Source organism: Corvus hawaiiensis, chromosome 14, assembly GCF_020740725.1.
Source record: "Corvus hawaiiensis isolate bCorHaw1 chromosome 14, bCorHaw1.pri.cur, whole genome shotgun sequence".
In the NCBI taxonomy this organism is placed as follows: domain Eukaryota; kingdom Metazoa; phylum Chordata; class Aves; order Passeriformes; family Corvidae; genus Corvus; species Corvus hawaiiensis.
The window spans coordinates 19,352,346-19,374,280 of NC_063226.1; the positions used below are offsets into that span (position 1 = coordinate 19,352,346).

Genomic DNA, 21,935 nt, shown 5'->3' on the forward strand with positions numbered 1-21,935 from the left:
CGCGGAAGCCGAGGCCGGCGCGCCGCCCCTTCCGCTCCATCGCTGTTCCAGTCCCGCTCCGTCCCCGCTCCTCCGGGCCGGTGCCGGTGGCCATGGGGGCCGGGTTCGGCGCGGGGCTGGGGCTGGCCCTGGCCTCCAGCGCCTTCATCGGCGGCAGCTTCGTGCTGAAGAAGAAGGGGCTGCTCCGGCTGTGCGGCCGCGGCCGCGCCAGGGCAGGTACGGCCGCTCCCGGGCGCTGCTCCCGCTGGCTTCCCCGAGGGTCGTGACGAGAGTTTTGTTCGGCTTCATCTGAGGTTTCTCCTTTTTTTCCTCCGCACTCAGGGCAAGGAGGGCACGCGTACCTGCGAGAGTGGCTTTGGTGGGCGGGGCTGCTGTGCAGTAAGTACCGCGCTCAGGCTGTGGTAAGGCACACTGATCAGAGGATCACGGAATGGTTTGGGTTGGTGGAGACCTTAAAGGTCATCTCGTTCCAACCCCCTCCCATAGAAACACCCACTATGCCAGGTTGCTCCAAGCTCCGTCCAACCTGGGCTTGGACACTTCCAGGGATGGGGCAGCCACAGCTTCTCTGGGCAACCTGTGCCAGTGCTCCACCACCCTCACAGGGAAGAATTTCTTCCTGGTATGTTACCTAAACCTACTCTCTTTCAGTTTTAACCCACTCCCCCTTGTCCTGTCACTACATGCCCTTGTAAAAAGTCTCTCTCCATCTTTCTTGTAGGCTCCCTTCACGTATTAGAAGGCCACAATTAAGTCACATATTAGAAGGCCACAATTAAGTCACCCCAGAGCCTTGTCTTTTAAGTGTGTGTTTGTGGTTGTTTCCAGTCGGTTTCATTTTTTTTTATTACCATTACTGTTTGACTGCTTGAGTTTTATCCAAGTTTCTGATGATGTTGTTGATCTAGTTGTAACTAAACTATTCTAAAGTCTCATGCATTACTAGGTTTCCCTGCTAAGCAGGAGCTGAGGAGCTGGTTAGCTGGGTTGGGTTAAGTGCTTCTGAAGTGGCCTGCCCTGAGGATGTAATGATAAAGGGACATCCAGCACCATGGGTTTAGTGCTACAGCAATTTCAGCAGCTTTACTTTACACTTTTCAATGTTAAGAACCAACTGTACTTGATTTACCTTTTAAAAAGCTGTAAAAGGTGTTCCAGGAGAAGGACAGATGCCTTTCAGCTTTGTGGAAATTATGGAAATACTTTCCTGTGGGTGCTGCTCATTGTAGACGCACATGTGACTAAGGATCCCTGTGCGTAACACTGAGCCTTCTCTTCCCAAGAGAACCTGTGTGGGGCTTCTGCTTCTTCTTGCTGGTGCTGTTCTTCCCTGGTTGCTCAACGTACCTCAGAGAAACAGGATGCCCAGGAGGAAACGGAGGCTTTCCTGACCATACTCAAACTTGTATAATGGTGAATTGCTCCTACTTTGACGCTCACAGGAGTTTCTCTTGCAGTGGGAGTTGGAGAAGCTGCAAATTTCGCTGCCTATGCCTTTGCCCCTGCAACACTGGTAACTCCACTGGGTGCTCTAAGTGTCCTTGTTAGGTAAGCAGCCTCAGAAACACCCTCACTTCACCTACCAGCCCTTAGTGATGAAAGCAGTTGCTCTGCTCTCTTCCCTCAGGTATCCATTTCTTGTCCTAATTGGTTTTGGATGATTTTTTGTTTGTTTGTTTTCTCTCTTTCAGTGCAGTTCTGTCTTCCATCTTCTTGAATGAGCAGCTGAATGTTCATGGGAAGATTGGCTGCATTCTGAGTATCCTGGGCTCCACTGTGATGGTGATCCATGCTCCACAGGAAGAAGAGGTTTCCAGCCTGGAATCAATGGCAGAGAAGCTCAAAGATCCAGGTACTAAAATAAAAGGTTTCCTGTTGACTTCAGGCTAATGACAGTGAGATACACCTTGGATAAATTGGAAAGGACCGAACTAAATGGTAATTGAGCTGTTTCTTGTTCTGCACACCCCACTGGAATCATTAACAGTTACCAAGTGGGCTGGTTTTTTTACTGTCTGTGAAGTATTGATGCAAAAAGTGAGGAGCAGGGGAATAAATGCAGCTCTCAGCAGAACAGATTGGCCTGTGGCAGTGCCAGGAATTGCAGAGGGAATTCCTTTACACAAGGGTGGCAGTGGTGTGGCTCAGAGAAGACAGAGGAGGAAATTCAGACAGATAAACGAGTGATTCAAGGAGTTATGCCCAAGATCAGGTAGTCCTGGTATTTATGTTAGAGGATGAATCAAGTTGCAAGGATATGATGTGGGAATGGCACAAATGGCAGAATAAGCTACAAGAGATGCAGGAAGGAAGCACAGGGAGAAGAGCAAAGCAGAGTAACACGTAGATGTTGCTGCTCATTAGGGGGAGCGCTGGCAGGGCATTCCTGTGACGTGGCACTTTCCTTTTTATCCCATCACAGTCTGCAGAGTTCAGCCATGGCTTCCCAAGCCTTCGGCCACCCTCCTGGGCCTCCTGCTGGAGTGGTCAAAAGCCCCCCACCTCTGTTAGTGCTGTGGAGCCTGGCTGTACCCCTGCCCCTGGCTGTGCCCCTGCCCTTCCCAGCACAGGCTGTATCCCCAACAGCCTGACTTGTGATCCCACTGTAAGGAGCTGCTGCTGTTTCTGCAGCTTTGCTCAGGCTTCCCAACCCTGGTCCCTTCAGATAGAGGCCAGAAAGGCTGATGGGGCAATTTCTTGCTTGTCCTCTACTTGCTGTTCATTTGCATCTGTCACTGGTGCTGCTGTGTTCTGATGGAGCTCTTGAATTTTTCTTTCCCCAAGGATTCATTGTATTTGCTGTGTGTGTCCTGGTGAGCTCCCTTCTGCTCATCTTTGTGGCTGGACCCCGTTACGGGCAGAGCAACGTCCTGGTTTATGTTTTGGTCTGCTCTGCCATTGGCTCACTGTCCGTATCCTGTGTCAAAGGCCTGGGGATTGCCCTGAAAGAATTGTTCTCTGGGAAGCCAGTCCTGAAAGAACCCCTGGGTTGGGTGCTCCTGGTGTGCCTGGTGATCTGCATCAGCATCCAGATCAACTACCTGAACAAAGCCCTGGATATTTTCAACACCTCTGTGGTCACACCCATTTACTACGTGCTGTTCACCACAGCAGTCATGATGTGCTCAGCCATCCTCTTCAAGGAGTGGCAGCACATGGTGCTGGACAACATCATCGGCTCCATCAGCGGCTTCCTCACCATCGTGTCCGGCATCTTCCTCCTGCACGCCTTCAGGGACATGCCCTTCACCCCCAACCTCCTGCCCCTCTTCCTGCAGCCAGGCAGGCCAGACAGACATCAGTCCTGTCAGCACCAGCCTCTGCTGCCCTCAGAGGACAAGGGCTCTCAGAGTGCAGAGGAGGAGGAGGAGGAGGAGGAGGAGAAGTGAAAGCAGGTGAGGAAGCGTCTGAACTGCTGGCTTCCTGCTCCCAGTGCAAGGCTGAACATGCTGCTGCAGGAGCAGGAGCTGTGAGTTACCCTCTGCCTGCCCCAGGCACCACCACACTGACAGGAGGCTGACAGGGCCAGCAGCCTCCTGTGGCCACAGACAGGAGCCCTGGGAACTGCGCAGTTCCTGGCATCCTGTGCTTCTTCACTGTTATTTTATGTGAAGAATTGATCTGCCCTTGTTAGGACCCAGACCTCGGCTGTGCAGAGAGGCCTGCAGCACTAACACAGTGCTAACCCTGACTCTTTGGCAGGTCACACATTTGGGGAGGCTCACACGGTTTTTTAAAACCAGAATTAACAGTTACAAAATGATCTAACGTGGTGCTAAGGTTATGCAGAGAGAAGACGGACGTCTGGCTTTAAAGGTGACATACAGAGAGTATTAATGCAAAAATTCCTCTGTCAAGTACTTATTTTTGCTCACTGTGCTAGAATTTATTTACAGATTCACATCCAAAAACAGAATACAGCCCAAACTGTGAAACCAGTGGTGCTGCCACATGCTGCTGTGGCTCTTACAGAGGGACCAGCCTCTTCATGCAGTGTCTGCTGTGCAGGTTGATGAAGCTTCCTGTATTCTATTAAAAACTGATCTGTTCAGTTACCAAGTGGTGAGTGATACATTTATACCAAGAGCTGGGCCAGCACTGGAAGGCATGGAGGATCACAGGGGTAGGAAGAACTCTGAGAGTGCTCCAGGGAAACTCAAGTTAGGACAGGAGAGGGAATCACCTACTCCAGGAATCTAGTCCTTAGCTACTGAGGTAAGTATCTGAAAGATAACTAGACAGCTGTGTCCTCACTGACATGGGTTTACATCTGCATAGCTGTTGAACACATCCTGAGTTTGTTCCCAGGAAGGCTGCTGGCTACAAGCCACCCACGTTAGGAGCTCACATGCTCTGTCCAGCAGCCCCTGCAATGGGTTGTGTGCTTTACCAGGCTCCTGTGTAGAGCTCCAGACCACTGTCAGTGTCACTCCAGGCTTCCCAGAGCCCTGCAGCATATGAACACTGCTGAAATGCTGCTGCCTTCCCGGAGAGCTGATCAGTAGTTGGTTGTTTTTCCAGTTTGAAGCTCCTCTTTGTGTCGTGGGGCCAGAGGTCCAGAAGACACACCCACAGGCCTCCCGCCAGTGACCTCCACAGGTAAAGGTGCACGAGGTTATAAAGCAGCCAGTTAGTTATTCCCTGCATTTAGTCTCTCTAAAGAAGTGACTCTCGAGGACAGCAGGAGCTGTCACCCTTCTGGGGAAGAAGAGGAAAGGCCACAGCCTCTCCCAGAAACAAGTCTGATTCATGGGACCAGATCAGTTGAGCAACAACTCAGTATTCAGAAAAGGCCTTCTAGCCAAAAGACAGTTATGCCCCCTTCCTACTAATTTTGCCATAAATAGGATCACTGGGAAGAAGGGGGAGTGACAAGAAGGCCAGATTTTCCATTCTCAGCAGTGATCTACCTGAACAAAGGAGAATCTCATTAAAAATTGACCCAGTTAATATTTATTACATTTACCCAGGGAAAGCAGTTAATGGAGCAAGTCAGCATCGACAGAGTTGTGCTGCAGTGTGAAAATTGGTCACTTGGCCATATGAATGATTTACCTATGGAAGCCTGAAAGTATTTTCCAACAGTGGCACTGCCTGAGATGATCACTGTTCCCAACATGCTCTTCTTGCTCAGGGTGCCTGTCCCGGCCTGCGATGGTGCCCGAGGGCAGGTGAGGATGTGCCCAGCAGGGCTGGTTTGTGCAGCACTATTTAAGGCAGCGACCGCAGGCAGGCCTCACCCAGAGCCGAGCTTCCCATCAGCGCTGGGAGCACCCATGGAACGGGGATCAGCACCCCTCTGCTCAGCCGAGGGGGCACATTCCAAATGCTCCCTGCATGGCACCGTGGTCCTGGCACAAAGGTGGCCGCTGGCCCGCGGGGCCGGGAGCAGCACATCACCCCGACGTGGAGCATCCGTGTGTCTGTTGTGGGCTCTCATCTGCCTGCAACTTCCCCGAGACTGGCATTTAATTAAATCCTAACCACCCCCCGAGCTGATCCTGGCTCCTTCGGGCAGCGGAGTGACCAGGAGTGGGCATGGGCGAGGGCCTGGCCTGGCGGGGGCTGGGTCCGGCTCAGTCGGACAGGCTTTCCGAGAAGGCCGACTTGGACTTCTGCGTCTGCTCCAGCCGGTTCAGGATGAACTGGCTCGTGTCGATGAAGCGCTCCACGCAGTTCACGAAGCACGTCTCAGCCCGGCTGTCCAGCTTCGGGCCCGGCTTGTCCATGCACTTCTCCTGCACACAGCGGGGTCCCGTTGGTCCCGGGGGCACCACAGCCCGACCCCCCCCCCACCCCGCACCGGGGCCGTGCCTCTGGGCATCTCCAGCCCTCGGACACGCTGGCGTCCCCCCCACCTGGGGATCCTGATCCTCTCGGGACCCTCCCTCATCCCCTCGGGCGCATCTGACCCCTCCCCACGCGTGGCTCTCCCCGCCCCGCCGTGCCCGGAGAGCCGCCCCCTCCCGCTCTGTGCTCACCGGAGCTGGGGCTGCTCCCACGGCGGCTCCATTTTGTCCCCATCAGCCTCCTCCCCCCCGGGGACAAAGGTCTGCCCGGCCTCCCAGCCCGCCTTGCCCCACCATCGCCACCGGGTCACCGGAGCCGGCGGCCCTGCCCGCCGCCCGTACCCAGCAGAGCTCGGTCATCTGGTGCACCAGCTGCTGGAAGCGCTGCTTCTGCGTCTCCACCTCGATGAAGCGCTGAAGCTGGGGGTCGGCCCCGCCCAGCCCGGCGGCGGACGGCGCGTCCATGGCGCTCCCGGTGTCCCCCCGGTCCCTCCCGGTGCCGCCGCGCCGCGACCTTCACGTGCCGCCGGTGCCGCGCCCGCCCCTTCCGCCCGCGCCGCGCATGCGCGCCCGCCCGCCGGGCGCCCCCTGCCGGCGGGGCGGAGCGGCCGCAGCCGGGGAGGCCGTGGAAGGGTTTTATTGTCCGGGATCGGGAGCGGGAGCGGGAACGGGAGCGTCCTGGGGGGTGATGGAGCTCCGGGGCGGTGATGAGGCTCCGGGATGTGATGGAGCTCCGGGGCGGTGATGGTGCTCCGGGGCAGTGATGAGGTCCGGGATGTGATGGAGCCCCGGGGCGGTGATGGAGCTCTGAGCATGTGATGGAGCTCCGGGGCGGTGATGAGGTCCGGGATGTGATGGGGCTCCGGGGCGGTGATGGAGCTCCGGGGCGGTGATGGGGCTCCGGGGCGGTGATGGAGCTCCGGGGCGGTGATGGAGCTCCGGGGCGGTGATGGAGCTCCGGGGCAGTGATGAGGCTCCGGGGCAGTGATGGAGCTCCGGGGCGGTGACGGGGCTCCGGGGCAGTGATGAGGCTCCGGGATGTGATGGAGCCCCGGGGCGGTGATGGAGCTCTGAGCATGTGATGGGGCTGTGGGCGCGGCCATGGGGGTCCCCCAGGCTCCTGCTCGCCCGTGCTGTGTCCGTGACAACCATGCCGCGATACCGCCCGGTGTGCAGGTCTGTCCTGGTGGGCAGTGGCAGCGCTGGGCCGGGGTCAGCGGGCAGTACCCGCGGTCAGCAGTCCTCGTCGGCGATGTCCAGGATGCTGCCCAGCAGCGCGGTGAAGGTGGGGCGCTCCTCAGGCTTCTGCCGGGCGAGAGGGGAGCCTGGCTGGAGCCCGTGTCTGCCCCAGCCGTGCCCCGGGGAGCCCCGTCACCCTGCCAGGGTGGCTGGAGGTGTCACCAGGGGTGACAGCCACTCACCTCGTGCCAGCAGCTGTACATGATGGCGTAGACCCGCTCCGAGGCCGCCTGCGGCCGGTACAGGCGCAGGCCTTGGATGACGTGCTCGGTTGTCTCGCTGTTATTAAACCTCTCGTAAGGCATCTTTCCCAGCGAGTAAACTTCCCACATCAGGACACCTGTTGGGGGGAACGGCAAGGAGAGCTGATGGGATGGGAGCACCTGTACCTGCACCTGGTTTGCAGAGGAGTTCCCAACCTCCAAGTCATCAATGCCGTGCTCTTACCAAAGGACCAGACGTCAGACTTGCTGCTGAACTTGCTGTACAGCAGCACTTCAGGAGGAGACCACCGCACTGGAAACTTGGACCCCATGGAGCTTGTGTACTCATCATCTAGCACATACCTGCAGCAGGAAAATGGATCAGGGTGCCTCACTTGGATTTCACATTTTGCTCCTCCACACAACTGACCAAGCCCAAAAGGAATGGGTGGCTCAGAATGACCAGAGGTTGCAACTCTGCATGGGTTTCAGCAGTAAGTGTGTGTTAGTCAGGATTGTGGAAGGGATTGGCTGACATGGAAGCACAGCAAAAAGGGGATGTGGAGAGCAAGCTGCAGCCAGGAGACCAGAGGTGGGGGAAAGAAGATGCAAAGAGAGGGGGGAAAGGGCCAGGGGAAGTAAGAAAGGGATGGTGGAAAGTGGAGAGGCGGAAGGTTGAGCCAGGGAGATGAAATGGGAAGACAATAGGAAAGCACAGCTGGAGGGTGGTGGGGACAAAGACTAAAATGTAGAATTGATGGAAGGAGGAGATGGGGTACTGAGACAGGAAAGTGACACAGACACATCTACCAGACCTGGAAAGACCAAAATCTGACACTTTCACAATTCCTTGGTCATTCACCAAACAGTTTCGAGCAGCCTGTTAATGGAGAGATGGAGACAGTTACTTCTACCTGCTCTTGCTTCTCCCATTCCCCTGTAGCAGGTGAACTTCATCTCATCCCCACCCACCTAACACTTCACCTCACTTCATCCTGCCAGTTCACCTAGGCTGGGGCAAACTATAAAGTCCTCAGCAAAGAGAGCAACAGAGCCCTCCAAGCATCCTGTTTATCTATGAAGGGGCGATTTCCCCGGTGGGATTTTGCCTGAACAAAGCGGTCACAGCCCTACCAGGTCTCTGTGCAGGAACTGCTTGGATTCCAGGTACTCCATAGCTTCACAGACATCCTTGCACATCTCCAGCAGCTCGGCAGGCTGGAACCGCTGCCGTGTTTCCCTCAGGAAGTTCAGGAGGCAGCCATTGGCCATGTACTCGGTGATGATGAAGATGGGACGCTGCTTAGTGCAGACCCCGTAGAGCTGCACCAGCTTCTCATGAGACAGGTTCCTGTGTTGGGGACAAAGGCAATTCTGAGCATCTAGAAAGCCAGGCAGCAAAGGAAGCACCTGTGTGTAAGGAGAGTTTGGGAAGGGAAGATGCTTCGGGCCCAGCTGATGGTGGAAAACCTCACCAAGGAATCTGCCCAAAATCAGTGGGATCTTGGGTGCGTTTTACAGAGTATGGGACTGCCTTAGACTGTCCCTCCACGCCTCCCAAGAGTGCAGCCATTCTGGCAAGGAGCATCCAGCACTGACCTGCAAGGTGCTCACCACTTACATCATGACTTTGGCTTCATCAATAAACTCATCCTCTGACATGGAGCCTTCCCTGATCATCTTGATAGCAACGTTGTACTGGCCTCTCCATTTCCCGTACTTCACCACGCCAAACTGCCCCGTCCCGAGTTCCTTCAGGAAGGTCAGATCCTTGGGGTCGATCTCCCACGACCCTAGGACAGAGAGTGTGAGTGTAATGTGGGTGCAGGTGACTTCCCTGCATGGTGCTCCCAATCATCTGGTCTAGCAAGCCCAAGAAAAGCTCGCAAGCCTTTTCTGCCTGAAAAATCATCCACAAAACCCACAAAATCTGAGACCTGTTCCTCCAGGGGACAGGAGCAAGGTAGCTTGTGGAGTCTTTTGGTCAATACTGTCACCAGAGGGCAGTTGGGAAGTGGTTCCTAGGAAGGCTATGAGCCATGGGACAGCCGGGATCCCGGCCTGGGAAAGTTGCTGCCAGCAGAAACAAACGCTGCAACCAGGGAACTCTGAGGTAGCCTGGGCTGGCTTACCATAGCCAAGGCCAGCTGTGGAAGGAGCACTTTTCTTTTGCTGAGACACGGGGTACTTCAGTCTGGATATGAGCCCTGAAACACAGCAGCAGAGATTGCCACTCCAGGCTTACCTGCCACATTCCAGCAGGGAACACAAAACCCTCCTGCCTTCGGCACAGGAAGGTGGGGATACCGTGGTGCCAGTGAAAACACTGCTGGCTTCACTCTGTCTCCCAGCCACTGACCTGCAGAGTTGTGCTGGTGGTAGGTGATAAGCTCTGGGATGCTGTTGAACAGGTGTTTTTCTGCCAGGTAATACTGGTTCTGGGGGGTGCAGCAGACGACATAGTGCCGGATCGTGCCTTGGGGGTCTCTGGAGAGGGAGAACATGGGGAGGAGAGACAGAGGGTGAGGGGTGCCTGGAGGGGCCCTCTGGGGGAGAAACAAGCTGTTCTTAGAGCCACTTACGCAGAGGACTTGGCATAGACGGAGACAGTGTATTTCCCTGTCTTGCTGGTGGAATCTCGGACAATGAAGCCCCCTTCCTTACCCTAAAGCAGAAAGGGCAAAGGGCACTGGGTGGTTGTGGGGACTGTGTGTCACTGTGACAGGCAAAACTTAAAGTGAGTGAAGATCACAGCAGGGCTGGAGAGGATGCAGTGAGTCAGAGGAGTCCTATTTCCACTCCCTGCACAGGAGGCCACCTCCTGAAGTGGCTGCCTGGAGGAGCTCACATTGGGATAGGGAATGTTCCTGGGGCTGTTGGTGCTACCCTCCCCTCCCAGCACAAGCCAGGGTTGGTCCCATGCTGGACACAATGTGAGAACAGCCCATGGAGGGCTGGTGTGTAGAACAGACCCAGCCTCGGGAGGCAACACCTACCTCCTGTTTCAGCAGTTGCTCCGCTTGGCTCCGAGTGATGTTCTTTGAGTACCACCTGGAACAGGGACACAGCCATCAGGGAGATCTCCACAGCCACCTCTGTCCCCAGCCCGGTCTGACCCTGGCCCAGCCAGGACAGGCGGTGCAGAGAGCAGGGCAGGGATGGCTGCCAGGGGCTGGAGGCTGCCAGAGGATATGGAAGAGGGAGAGTGACCCAGCCAGGCTGGGCTCAGGGGCTGTGTAGGGTAACAGAACCAAATGGAAAATGTCTCCAACCAAGTGCAACTCGCCAGGTCCCTGTGCCCTCTCTTACTCAAAGATCTCTAGGGAATTTCTGGTTTCAGTGACGTAGTTGCTGGGGATGTATCCTTCCCTCCTGCAGGAGAAAAGAGGCTGGTCACACATTGATGGAGGAGGCCAAGGGGAAAGGATATTCCTGTCTCAGGAGGGCTCAAAAACTTTGGTGCAAGCCCATCTGGGTTCATGTGTGGGGACGGCTGACGCCACAGCTGGTTTCAGCCTCCTCCCCCTCCTCACCAGGGCAGCCCACAGGTGGGCAGGCAGCCTGTCCTCACCCTCGGGGTGCCAGAGGGGTGTGTTTGCCCACCAGGGCCTGAGCACCAGGGCAGGGCAGCACTGCAGAGCCACGGCCATGGGCAGTGGGAGCTCTCACCCGTTCTTGTCAAGGGCTTTCCACCAGGGCAGGTGGCTCTCCTCCAGGATGAAGTACTCCTCGCCCTTCTGCAGCTGCAGGTCCTGCGCGTTCATCGGCTCGTAGTTGTAGAGGGCCACCACCTTCTTCATCTCCCCTGCTGTGCTGGGGGCTGGCTCGGGAGGCAGAGGCTTCATCACCATCTTCCCACGGCGGGAGGGAGAGCGTGGGACATGGTCAGGCTTGCACACACACCACGTGAGACCCTTCCCAGGCCTGGCAGGGCAGTGGTCTCAGGCCAGCTCAGCGCAGTGTTTGTCTCAGCTCCCACACATATCTCTACCAGAACACCAATTTCCTCCCCCTGGACTTTTTATCAAAACATTTTTCCCCATCTCCACAAAAGACAAGTGTTTTCTCTTTACCTTTCGGCTTAACCTGTGACTCCTCCAGCCTACATTAGGGTGTAAATCTCTCAGCTGCCCTGGGAAACCTCAAGGTTGAGATAATTTGACCTTCCTATAGGCCTTTGGGCTCCATCCCCTGCTTCAAGCTCCTTCTCCCTTAAGTCACCATCTTGACATCCCTCCCCAGAGTAGAGTCCTGGCCTGTGCATCTCTGAGCAGTCATTGAATATGTTGGCTTTTTCCAGGCAGACCTTTTCTCCAACACCTTGGAGCAAACCCTGACGTTGGCTTTTACCTGGTCCTCCTCAGGAGTTGGGGGAAGGGGCTTCTTTGTCTTGCGATGCGACCGCCCAACGTTTAAACCTTCAGAACAGAGGAGGAACTAAGGTGAGCAAAGATCCCTGTGGTGGTCCCTGGGGCAGAGGGAGGGTGCCTGGTGTCTTACTGCCATTCCTGCTCTCCAGAATCTGGCAGCCCATGGCGTTCTTGGCTGTCTGGGAGCAGCACAGGTACTGGCCGTCGATCCAGAAGCAGGGGTGGTACTTCTGGACCAGGTCGCTGTTGTACCGAATCACTGTGGCAGAGGAGGGAAGATGTGTGTGACCCAGGGCTGCATCCCCAGCCTGCTGCAAGAGCTCTCTGCTCCCTGAATGCAGGTGGTCAGCTGCATTGAATAATCTCCTCTCAGCTGTGCTACTGTCCCCTGTGCCCTGATGTTCAGGTTTCCCTCAGCTCGCCACCCTTGTTTCAGTGCTGTGGCTGTGCAATCCCTGTGCCACAGGGAAGGGCCAGGCTTGGCTCTCAGATCTGATCTAAGCTCTTGAGCAGCTCTGCAAAGGGGCATGAGCATGGAGACAGTCACAGAAGGACCTGGCCCTCCTGCCAGCCAAAATATCCAGGCTGCTCTGACCCATGGTTCACAGCTCTTTCGAGCCCTTTTCTTTTTCAGAAGTGGGGAGGGAGGCCAGTGCTGTGCCCAGCTTTTCCATGGGGCATTGCCATCACCCTGTGCGCACTCAGAGACTTCCCTTGCAGGGAGAATATTCCCTTGCCAGGCAGGCTGACCAACTTCCTCATACTTCTCCCCAAGCTAGAGGGACAACTGGATGTGCCTAAACACTGCCTCAGCCTGGGGCTGGCCCACAGCAGCTGCACGGGGTGTAGAGAGCCCCTTCTTTGGTGGAGTAAGAGAAGGACATCCCGGCAGCAAAAAGCCAGCATTTTCTCTCCTTTCCCTGTGGATTTTACACTAACTTGAGCTGCCACAGCAACCCTCCTGCCTCAGCAGTGAAGTGGGGAGAGGACAGGCTGCCTGTCGGGGCAGAGCAGCAGGGCTCTCGTGAGATAACCAACTTCCCCGTTATCAGCCTGCCGCTCTTCCGCCTCGCTCCAGCCAACTTCCCCGTGTCAACTCAAGCAGCTAATCTCACCCTGCCAGCACAAAGCCGCAGCAAGACACACACACACATGCACCAGGAGGCACATACAGGCGGCTCCAGCAGATTTTGGGTGGCCCGAGCCCCTTGGCACAACAGTGCTGCTGCAACACACTCCCAGCTCGAGAAGGGAGCAGCCACACAGCTGAGCATTAGCTCAGCAGCACCGAGCAAGGCTCGGGGTGGTTTGGGAAAGATGCTCCCTGGCTCCCAGCAGGCTTATTGTCCATGTTTCCTAAAGCACCGGGCGCTCAACCCTCACATGCCAAGGCAGCACAGCTGTACGGCCACATCTGCTATTTCCTCTTGCCCTCAACAATTTCCGAGCCTGCTTGAGCTACTTTGGAGCAGGTTTGTGAGAGGGCAAGGAGCCTCAGCCGAGGTAGCTGTGGTACTGCAGAGGGTGACAATGTCCACTCCCCTGGCTGGGAGCAGCTTGCTCTTCCTCAGACATGGGGTATATAGATAGCCACGAGCCAGCGAGCCCCCGGCAGCCTGGCACTCTGGGCCAGCCACAGGCACAGCTGAGTGCCCGTGTTGGCTTCCCAGGGGAGCTGCAGAGCCCCCACACTCACCGCTCTTCAGCTGATGGATCCAGCGCTTCCGCAGCTCCTCCGTCGGGGAGAAGATGTAGAGGGGCCCTTCGTCATAGACCACCTGCGGGACCAGGCACCTCAGCACCGCGGGCAGGGCTCTCACGGCAGGCACGGGGGGAGCCGAGCCTTGTGGCCACTCCGAGCAAGCCCTGCCGGTGTCTGCTGGCCCCGCACGGTGCTCGCGGGAGCGTGACAAAGAGGTTAAAAATAAGCCCCCTCCCCCGAGACTTTCCACTTCCTTCTCTGACTTTCGGTGTGCCGGGGGTGCACTGGGTGCCAGCAGGGCAGGCAGCTGGGCTGGGGGCTGAGTGAGCAGCCAGCACCCCTCCAGCATCAGCCAGGGGACTGAAAGGGGCAGGACAGAGCTCAGAAGCAGGTTTCCATCTTAAACAGAGCTGCCTCGGGGCTCAGAGAGGCTCACCTGGCTGCCCCATGCAGTGTGGACAGCAGCAGAGTGTCCCCAAGCCGCTGAGTGACACCGGGCACTGGGGCAGTGATGCCACGTTTGACCCCAAGCCCCTGTGGGGTCCTCCCCTCAGGACCTGCCACCAGGCAGAGCGGACCAGCAAAGAGGGTGCAGCGAAGACTCACCTGGAAGGGGTAGGGGAACCGTTCGATGATTGAGATCTGCTCCATGTTGTTGTAATCCTCCCCTTTCCTCTGGAAGAGACAGGCAGAGATGGATGCTGGCACCCTGTTGCTCAGCTGCTGGCATCTCTCCTGGAGCAAGCCCAGGGCTTTTGGCATCCTGCTGCTCTGCATAAAGCTGGACCCCTGGTATGGTATGGACAGAGCCCCTCATGCCAAGCACGGCTGCCCCCCACTGCCACCACCCCAGGGACTCTCCCTACTCCCCCAGCGAGGGGACAAGGGCACAGACGCAGGGACCCTGGGACCCTCCTCACCGGGACCTGTCGCTCAGGGGGAGGGTTGTTTTCAGGTGCCACTGTCTCCACACAGGTAATCTTCTCAATGTCCACGGAGCCCTTCTTACTGCCCCGGCGCTGCAAGAGACAGTCTTGGTTCAAATGGTCACCAAGGGGAGACCTGGAGAGACTCAAACCAACCCCTGTCCCTGTCCAACCAGCCCTTGGGCTACGTGCTGGCAAGGGACAGACAGCTGGTGAGCCCCGGACACCGCCACGGCGCAGCCCCTGTGGCTGCAGACTCACCCCCCGCTCAAAGTCATACTCGTAGTAGGACAGTTTGCTCTCCGTCAGCAGGAACAGGCGCTTCTTGAAGTTGAGGGGAGATGTTTTCTTCTTCTGCTGTGAGCGCTTCAAGAAGATGCTCTCCAGGATGACACTGGCCATGTCAAACCCCTGGCCGCCTCCACGCTGTGCTCACCTGGTTGCTGTGGGCAAGACAATGCCGACGCAGCGCTTGTTCAGCCCAAAACCTGCTGGACCTTGCTCAGGTGCACTCTCCCCCTTGCCCCAAGGGCAGCCAGGGGGTGCTGGGACCCCCACGGCAGGGGGAACCAGAGGTGTGTGCGCAGGTCAGTGTTGGGTTGTTTGTGATGTGACCTCTCCCGGCCCCTCTCCTACACCAGGCTGCAGCCCAAGCCACCACCCGGATGGCTCCTACTCCTGCTGAAGAGGCCCCCAGGATATTCAGATGGACAGAGAGCTGGAGAAAAGAGGGAGACGGGGGAAGCTTGGAGCCCCAGGGAAGAGCGGGGAGCCAGCTGTGACACCCCGCAGGCGCTCCTCCCCTCCAGCTCTGTGCATGTGAGCCTGTGTGGGCTGTTTCCTCCTGCCCCACCGCAGCCACTTCGTGCTGGGGACGTGCTGACTTGGCAGCCTGCAAGGGGTGGCCACGGGAGGCCGGTCCCTAAAAAGCCGTGGGTAGGTCCTGGCCCTGAAAAGTCACAGTGCCGTGCTGCCAAGAACACAGAGTAGCCCTAAAGTCATCCTCGCCCTGTGTGTCCATGGAGCCCGCAGGAGTGCAGTGATGAAGCTCAACCCCCCTTCCTCCCCTGTGAGCAGCACTTGTCAGTGGCCAGGCTTGAAGGGCTGCCTCCAGCCAGCAGCCAGAGAGGTTAAATCCTCCCCCAGCCCTCAGCGAAGCTCTCCTGAGCCTCTCCGGGGAAGGGCAGGGCAGGAAAGGGCTCACATGAGAGCCCTGTGTCCCACTGCTGCCCAGCTTTTAGGGGCTGGAAATCGCCATGGCCCATCTCTTGGAGCAGTCTGTGCATCTCACCTCATCCCTCCATGCTGTGCCCAGGAACTGTGACCCCCAGGTGGGTCCAGCATCCCCCAGAGCCACGTGGCTGGAGCTATGGGCTGTGACCAACACCTGATTGCAGTCTGGGGAGCTGACAAGAGAGCTGTGTGGGGCCACTGCTGAGCTGTGATCCCCTGGAGCTCGGCTCTGTGTCTCCTGCCTGACCACCTACAGTCCCTGCTTCCCCTTCACCTGCACCTTGTTCCCTTTTTTCCTCCTACAAGCACAGCTTTGGAAAGCAACCTGGGAGAAGCTGTTTTTCTCCCCTGCTCCCCACAGCCTGTCTCCTCGGGGGGAGGCTCAGAGGTGGGCCAGAGACAGGCATTCAGCTCCCCATTCCCCAGCCAAGTATTCCATCGCCTCTCCCCACACGGGACGTGGGCACTGGCTCACTCACAACAGGGGTCAGGTGGAGAACAAAGATGCCAGGACCCGGTCCCACACACTTTGCCTCTCTCCAGGGCATTCCCCAGCTCGGGGACAGGAGCAGAGGTGTCCTCCCATCTGCTGGCAATGCCCAGATCCTCCCAGCACAGACCCTGCAGTACTGACACTGCCCTGCTCTCCCCAGAGAGGCTGGGGACAAGCAGGATTCCCCTCTCCCAGGCTTCCCTCTTCCCTCCTTGTGGCCCTTATGGCTCAGACCTTTCCAGCTTGTTTGGGTGGTCAAAGACCCCCAACTTATAAAAAATTAATCATCAGAGCCTTTTGGAAAAAGCAGCAGCCTGAGTGGGCTGATTGAGGCCTCAGGAGGAGGGATCTGGGGTCGCTGCAGGTGGCTGGTGTGTCCCCTGACCCCCAGACTGCTGGCAAGGTGGTGGATGAGCCCAGAGTGACCGCGGGACCATGCTGTAGCCCTGTGCCTCATTTTCCCTATTTATCAAGTGTGGCTGCTGGTGCTGCATCCCAAGAGCAGGAGGGCTCCCGCTGCCCTCCCTGGCACAGACACAGGGGCTGAGCAGAGTGGCCCTGGGCTCCAGCCCATCCCAGCTGCAGCGCCGGGTCCCTGGAGCTTTACCTGGAGTCACAGCAGCGGAGTCATGGCCAGCAGTGCCAGGCAGGTGGGACACGTCCTCACTGCGTCCTCTGGATGGAACTGCCAGAGGGGAAAGGACAGTGAATGTCTCGGAGGGCTGTTGTGCCCCATCATGGCACAGCCTCCTTGTCCCCAGCACTGCCACCAGACCCGCTCTGTCCCTGCCCGTCCTTGGCATGGTGGGTGCCCCACGGGGCTCACCCCCACAGCCACCACTGCCGTGCTGTGACAGCAGAGTGACAAGTGGGTGGGTGGAAGCATGTCCTGTGCCCTCCCCCCCCAGCTAGTGCGACTTCCTGCCATGCTCACACCTCGGCCCAGCGTGCTCTGAGACCACCACCAGGCCTGGCACACACTGCTGGCCTCATGTCGCTGGATGCTGTGTCCCACCATGGTCCCGGGGCCATCCCTCCTCCACAGGCAAGCTCTGGCTGCTGCCTAATTCCCGCTAAGGAGCTGAGCCACTGCTGGCTGATGTGGGGCTGGCAGGGACCAGAGGGAAGGGTGACAGGGTGTTTGTCTGAACGACAAACTTCACAGCCCCCATGTTTCAGGTTGAGCCCAGAGGGTGTCAAAAATGATGGGTGGGAGGGACAGAGGAGGAAACCTCCTGCATGGGAGAGACTCGTGAGCAAACCCCAAGCTGCACCCCAACAGTGCACACTGCAAAAAGCACAGGTGTGGAATGGCCAAAGACCCTGTCAGAACCCCAACCCCTGCTCTCAGGCAGCCCTGGGGTCCCTGGCACCCACCCACCACTGTGATTCCCTTCTCCAGCGCAGCCTGCAGCCCCTGGCACCCCCACCCCATCTCCCTGCCCTGCTGCACCCCATAGCCCCATGGCCAGGTGACCGGGGTCAGATGCCACTTGCTCGGAGCTGGTCAGGCTGTGGGACAAGGCAGAGCCCTCCCAGCTTGGCTCACCCACACCACGTGTCCTGTGCCCAGTATGGCTCTCCTGCCCCCAAGGAGCCCAGCAGAGGTGTGAGGCCACCAGCACAGGCCACATGGAGCCTCCCGCCACCCCGGCTGTCCCGCAGCCACATCAGCCCAGGACCCCACAGCCCAGTGCTGCCCCGTGCCATGGCTCCCGGGCCTCCATACTCACGGAGCCCTCCCGCCGCCGCTCCGGCCAGCCGGGGTCTCGCCGCGCCGCTGCCCGCGCCCACCCCGGTGGGTTGGGGTGGCTGTGGCAGCAGGGACGGGGAGAGACGGCAGGGTGCGCAGGGAGGAAGGACGGGGCCGGCCAACCCCACCCTTTCGGTTCCCCTTTTTCAGGTTTCTGACTCAAAGGCAGCACTTGTGTTTCCTCCTGCAGACAGCTGGGCCTTTGCCGTGGGGTCACCAGGCCACTGGCCGTGGCCAGAGCCTGGCCCAGGCTGTGGGCAGTGCCAGGTGTTGGCTGAAGTGGCTGACCATCCCCTATGTTGTCCCAAATGGGTTTTTTCACCTGATGTGCACAGGGCTGATCCCCACACAGAACTGAGGAATTTGCTTTATTTACAGTTCTGTGCAGAAAGAGATCTTGGTGGCAAATTCACAAAGCCAGCAGAGCGACTATCAAAACTTTTCACCGTTGATACATTTTGGCAAATGAAAACATTAATGTTCATTGGTTACAGGTTACATCATTCGTTAGTATTCTATCTTGTAGTGTTAAATGATTCCCTCGCTTCCTATGTTAATTAGTCTGCATGTTCAGTCTTTCTCTTCGTTTGGGTCAGTGGGTTTCCTGGGTTGCTGGTCCGTGAGTTGGTGTTGTGATCTCCCCATGCTGGAATCTGTCTTATCCACTCAGAGCTGATTCAGCACAGGTGCTGAGTTAGCTTTGCTAGTTACATCCTTGTCTTGAGAGTTCTGCCAACTGTTCTTGTGGTCCTAAATTCTGCATTCGCTGTGCCCACCATCAGTGGTACATCCTTCTTCCCAAGCCTTGTTAACTTCCGCCCGGGTCTGAGATCACTGAAACGTGTCAAGCCCTAAACCTTAACAATGCAACTCTATTGACACATAATTTGTCTTTCAAACACCTGGACAACACCGGCACCCGGTAGATCCCACAGGACCCCACCCCAGTCACACCCCCAGTCCGGGACCCGGCCTTCCTCCATGGCTGCCGTCCTGCTCTCCTCCCACCGGCAGGGGGCGCCGTGCCCCATGCCCTCCCTGCACTCTCCTCTCTATGGTCCCCAGCTCTCATTCACTTCCGCTTCCGGTCTGGGCCTCCTCTCCGGGCCGCCGCCGCCGCCAGGATGGTGAGTGCTGGGGCTGGGCTGGGCTCCATCCGCCGCCATCCGCCCCGGGGCTGCGCCGGCCCGGGCTCCCTCCGCTGCGGTGCTTGCGTGAAGGGTGGCCAGACCGGCGCGGGGGCTTCCCCATCCCCGGATGGCAGCGCAGGGCCCGAGGGGAGGGGAAGGGCGGGAGCGGGGCCTTCGGAGCGGGATGTGGCGTATGCGCAGCGGCCCTGAGCGGTTTCTCTGCTCCTCCAGGTGAACGTGCCGAAAACGCGCCGGACCTACTGCAAGAAATGCGGGAAGCACCAACCGCACAAGGTCACGCAGTACAAGAAGGGGAAGGACTCGCTCTACGCGCAGGGTAAGGATGGGCTCGCTCCGGAGCGCGGCCACGGGGAGCTGCGTGCGGTCCGAGTGTCCTGTGCCCTGCACGGGTGGGGCATGGCGGGGGAGGACAGCTTGACCCTGAAGGATGTGGTGTGCAATAAAGGGAACTAAAAAAAAGGCAAAGGGAAAAAGACTAAGGACGTGTCAGCCCGAGCCAAATTCGGATGGTTGTCGTATAGAAATGTTTAACTAATTAGGAAATGTGCTCTGGGTGAGCCTTGTTGGCTGTAATGTGAAGGCACAGTTGTGGAGCCCAGGCTGCCCAGCCCGAGGGAGAGCCCTGCCCACTGAGCATGGGCTGTGAGTTTAAAATGTGCTGGACCTTCACGGCGAGGTGAAAGAAAGTGAATCCAGTGGTAGCTCGACCAGTAGTGATATGGATTAATTATGCAAATATCACCTGAACAGGACCGTATAAATATTTTTGGCCCTTGGTGTGCTGGCTTTGAGGACTTACCATGCAGCACCCCTCTCTGCACAGAACTCTGAATAAATCAAGTCCTTGGCCTTGTGTGTGTGTTGGCTGCACAAGGGAAAGGTTCCACTTTTGGGGACAGCACAAGGGCCGTGGTCATGGGCTGAGCATGAGGCTGCTGGAGGAGGGAGGCACTCATTCTGGTGGGCTGTGCAGGGACAGGCTGAGCTCTGCTGGGATTTAGGAAGTGCCAGTTGTGCTTGTAGCATCTCTTAGGTTGTGCCCTGACCAGAGCCATTTTTTCCCGCAGGGAAAAGGCGCTATGATCGGAAGCAGAGTGGATATGGGGGCCAGACAAAGCCCATTTTCCGTAAAAAGGTGAGTGAGTGTTGCTCCTGGGACAGGAAACTTCTCTGGCAACCCACGGTTCCTCAGTGCTTTGCTCTGGCTGTGTTAGGGCAGCTCTGTGCTGGCAGTGCTGTGCTGGCAGTGCAGGCTTCCCCTCCACAGCACAGAACAGACTGGGTGGGAAGGGACCTTTCCAACCCCCTGTCATGGTCAGGGCCACCTTCCACTATCCCAGGTTGCTCCAAGGCCCATCCAGCCTGGCCTTGGACACTTCCAGGGATGGGGCAGCCACAGCTTCTCTGGGCACCCTGTGCCAGGGCCTCAATACCCTCCCAGGAAAAGAATTTCTTCTTAATCTCTGATCTAAATCTCTGTCAGTGTGAAGCCATTTCCCACTGCCCTGTCACTCCATGCTCTTGTAAGCAGTCCTGCATCTCCCTTGTAGGCTGCCATCGGATACATGGCTCATCTCCTTGCTGTCTTGTCTCATGGAGATGCTCCTCCATTTGCAGGGTGACTCGGGCTGTGTTTGCAGAGCAGGTTCTCAGGGAGCCTTGGTGCTGCAGGGGAGCGGGGTCTTGCAGGGAGGGATTCTTGCACTGAAAGGAACATTTCTTTCACGGCTTGCCCAAGGGGAAGGGCTTGGCAAAGGGAAAGGAGCTGGCTACTTGCTTGCTGTTGTATTTACAGCAAAATCCAATGGGTGGATTTGTTACTTCGTGTGAGTTGTTTAGTTATGCTCATAGAGCTGCTTGGCTTGTTGTCGGGAAGCCCTGGTGTCCTGCTGGAGATGTACGAGAAGCCTTCCAGCAAGAAGAAAAAAATGAAGCAGCAGGTTTTCACGTTGACTTTGTGCCGGGAAGTGGGGAGACCTCACAGAAAATGCTTCTGGCAAGCAGGGTACACCAAGCAGCTGCATTGCTGGCACTCTCTACCTGTACATTGCAATCCCCATTTCTGTTTTTTCCCCAGTCAGCATTGTATGGATGATAGGCTGAGGTTTTTAACTTGTGGTTACAGCCCTGTCCAGCTGCTACAGCAGCCTCTCAGCTTTGGATTCTTCCCTCTGCAGTCTTTCAGGTTTCATCCAACTTCTGAGTAGCTGCAGGTCTGCGTTGAGCCTGTTGTGTCACTGCTCCTTCCAGAGAAAGTTTGCCAGTTGTGTTGCTTCCAGGTGTTGCTTTTGCCCAGTTTTTGGCTGGATTTTCCGGAGCACTGCTGGTCTGTTTTCCCACACTGTAAAAGTGCAAGTTTCTTGCAGTGTTCACTGGCATAGACTTTTCCAGAGTGGCTGATCCCTGCAGGGACCAGCCCTGCCCCAATGAATGCTTTTGCCTTTTTTTGTTAAGGTACAGATCCACTTTACTCCTGAACCAATCCTTAAGGTGCTTTCTTGTTTTCAGTGGAGGGAACCTAACTGTGCTGATAGTCTCTGTCTACACTTTGGGAACAAACTGAATGTTCAGGAGTGCAGGGAACAAGCTCTTCCTGAGAGCAAGTTTGTGTGCTTGGGGATTGTGGTTCATTGATACACCCTGCTCCTCCTCCCAGGCCAAGACCACCAAGAAGATTGTGCTGAGGCTGGAGTGTGTGGAGCCCAACTGCAGGTCCAAGAGGATGCTGGCAATTAAGAGGTGCAAGCACTTTGAGCTGGGAGGAGACAAGAAGAGAAAGGTGAGTTTGTATTCCATGAGTGGTTGAGAAAGGGGGACAATACTCAGTGGTGAATAAACTCACTCTTGCCTCTTGATTCTTACAGGGCCAGGTGATCCAGTTCTGAGCATCATCCTACTCATCGTGTTGGACCGCATTAAAGTAATTAGATTGATCCCTTGCTTTTTCTAATGTGTTTTTTCTTGGGGTGCAAGCTGTGAGTACATCAGCTCAGCAGGGAGGTGTTGCTTGCAGAACCACTTAAGAGAACAGTTTTTAACCTGGCTTTTGGAAAATCCTTGCCAGTGGCTTAGATTT

The 21,935-nt window shown here is 56.9% G+C and overlaps 4 protein-coding genes across 4 annotated transcripts; 2 read left to right on the plus strand and 2 right to left on the minus strand.

Annotated features, from left to right (window-relative positions):
• The first annotated feature begins 26 nt into the window (after positions 1–26).
• Positions 27–4,055, plus strand: LOC125333158 (magnesium transporter NIPA2-like). The gene is made up of 4 exons (XM_048318846.1): positions 27–216; positions 1,458–1,548; positions 1,692–1,852; positions 2,785–4,055. Exons 1-4 carry the CDS (start codon positions 93–95, stop codon positions 3,387–3,389), a joined length of 981 nt encoding a protein of 326 aa, XP_048174803.1. The 5' UTR covers positions 27–92; the 3' UTR covers positions 3,390–4,055.
• An 875-nt stretch (positions 4,056–4,930) lies between these two features.
• Positions 4,931–6,330, minus strand: TIMM8A (translocase of inner mitochondrial membrane 8A). The gene is made up of 2 exons (XM_048318848.1): positions 6,132–6,330; positions 4,931–5,738 (listed from the first exon to the last, which is right to left on the minus strand). The coding sequence occupies exons 1-2, from the start codon at positions 6,252–6,254 to the stop codon at positions 5,577–5,579; spliced, it is 285 nt and encodes a 94-aa protein (XP_048174805.1). The 5' UTR covers positions 6,255–6,330; the 3' UTR covers positions 4,931–5,576.
• An 80-nt stretch (positions 6,331–6,410) lies between these two features.
• BTK (Bruton tyrosine kinase) lies at positions 6,411–17,827 on the minus strand. The gene is made up of 20 exons (XM_048318844.1): positions 17,689–17,827; positions 16,563–16,640; positions 14,491–14,672; positions 14,224–14,322; positions 13,910–13,978; positions 13,298–13,379; positions 11,732–11,860; positions 11,582–11,649; positions 10,901–11,082; positions 10,541–10,603; positions 10,228–10,282; positions 9,814–9,896; positions 9,591–9,718; positions 9,364–9,438; positions 8,853–9,024; positions 8,366–8,582; positions 8,047–8,111; positions 7,476–7,594; positions 7,211–7,368; positions 6,411–7,094 (listed from the first exon to the last, which is right to left on the minus strand). The coding sequence occupies exons 3-20, from the start codon at positions 14,629–14,631 to the stop codon at positions 7,023–7,025; spliced, it is 1,977 nt and encodes a 658-aa protein (XP_048174801.1). The 5' UTR covers positions 14,632–14,672; positions 16,563–16,640; positions 17,689–17,827; the 3' UTR covers positions 6,411–7,022.
• A 904-nt stretch (positions 17,828–18,731) lies between these two features.
• RPL36A (ribosomal protein L36a) lies at positions 18,732–21,792 on the plus strand. Its single transcript, XM_048319142.1, has 5 exons — positions 18,732–18,835; positions 19,070–19,175; positions 19,927–19,994; positions 21,516–21,638; positions 21,724–21,792. The coding sequence occupies exons 1-5, from the start codon at positions 18,833–18,835 to the stop codon at positions 21,742–21,744; spliced, it is 321 nt and encodes a 106-aa protein (XP_048175099.1). The 5' UTR covers positions 18,732–18,832; the 3' UTR covers positions 21,745–21,792.
• The last annotated feature ends 143 nt before the right edge of the window (positions 21,793–21,935 follow it).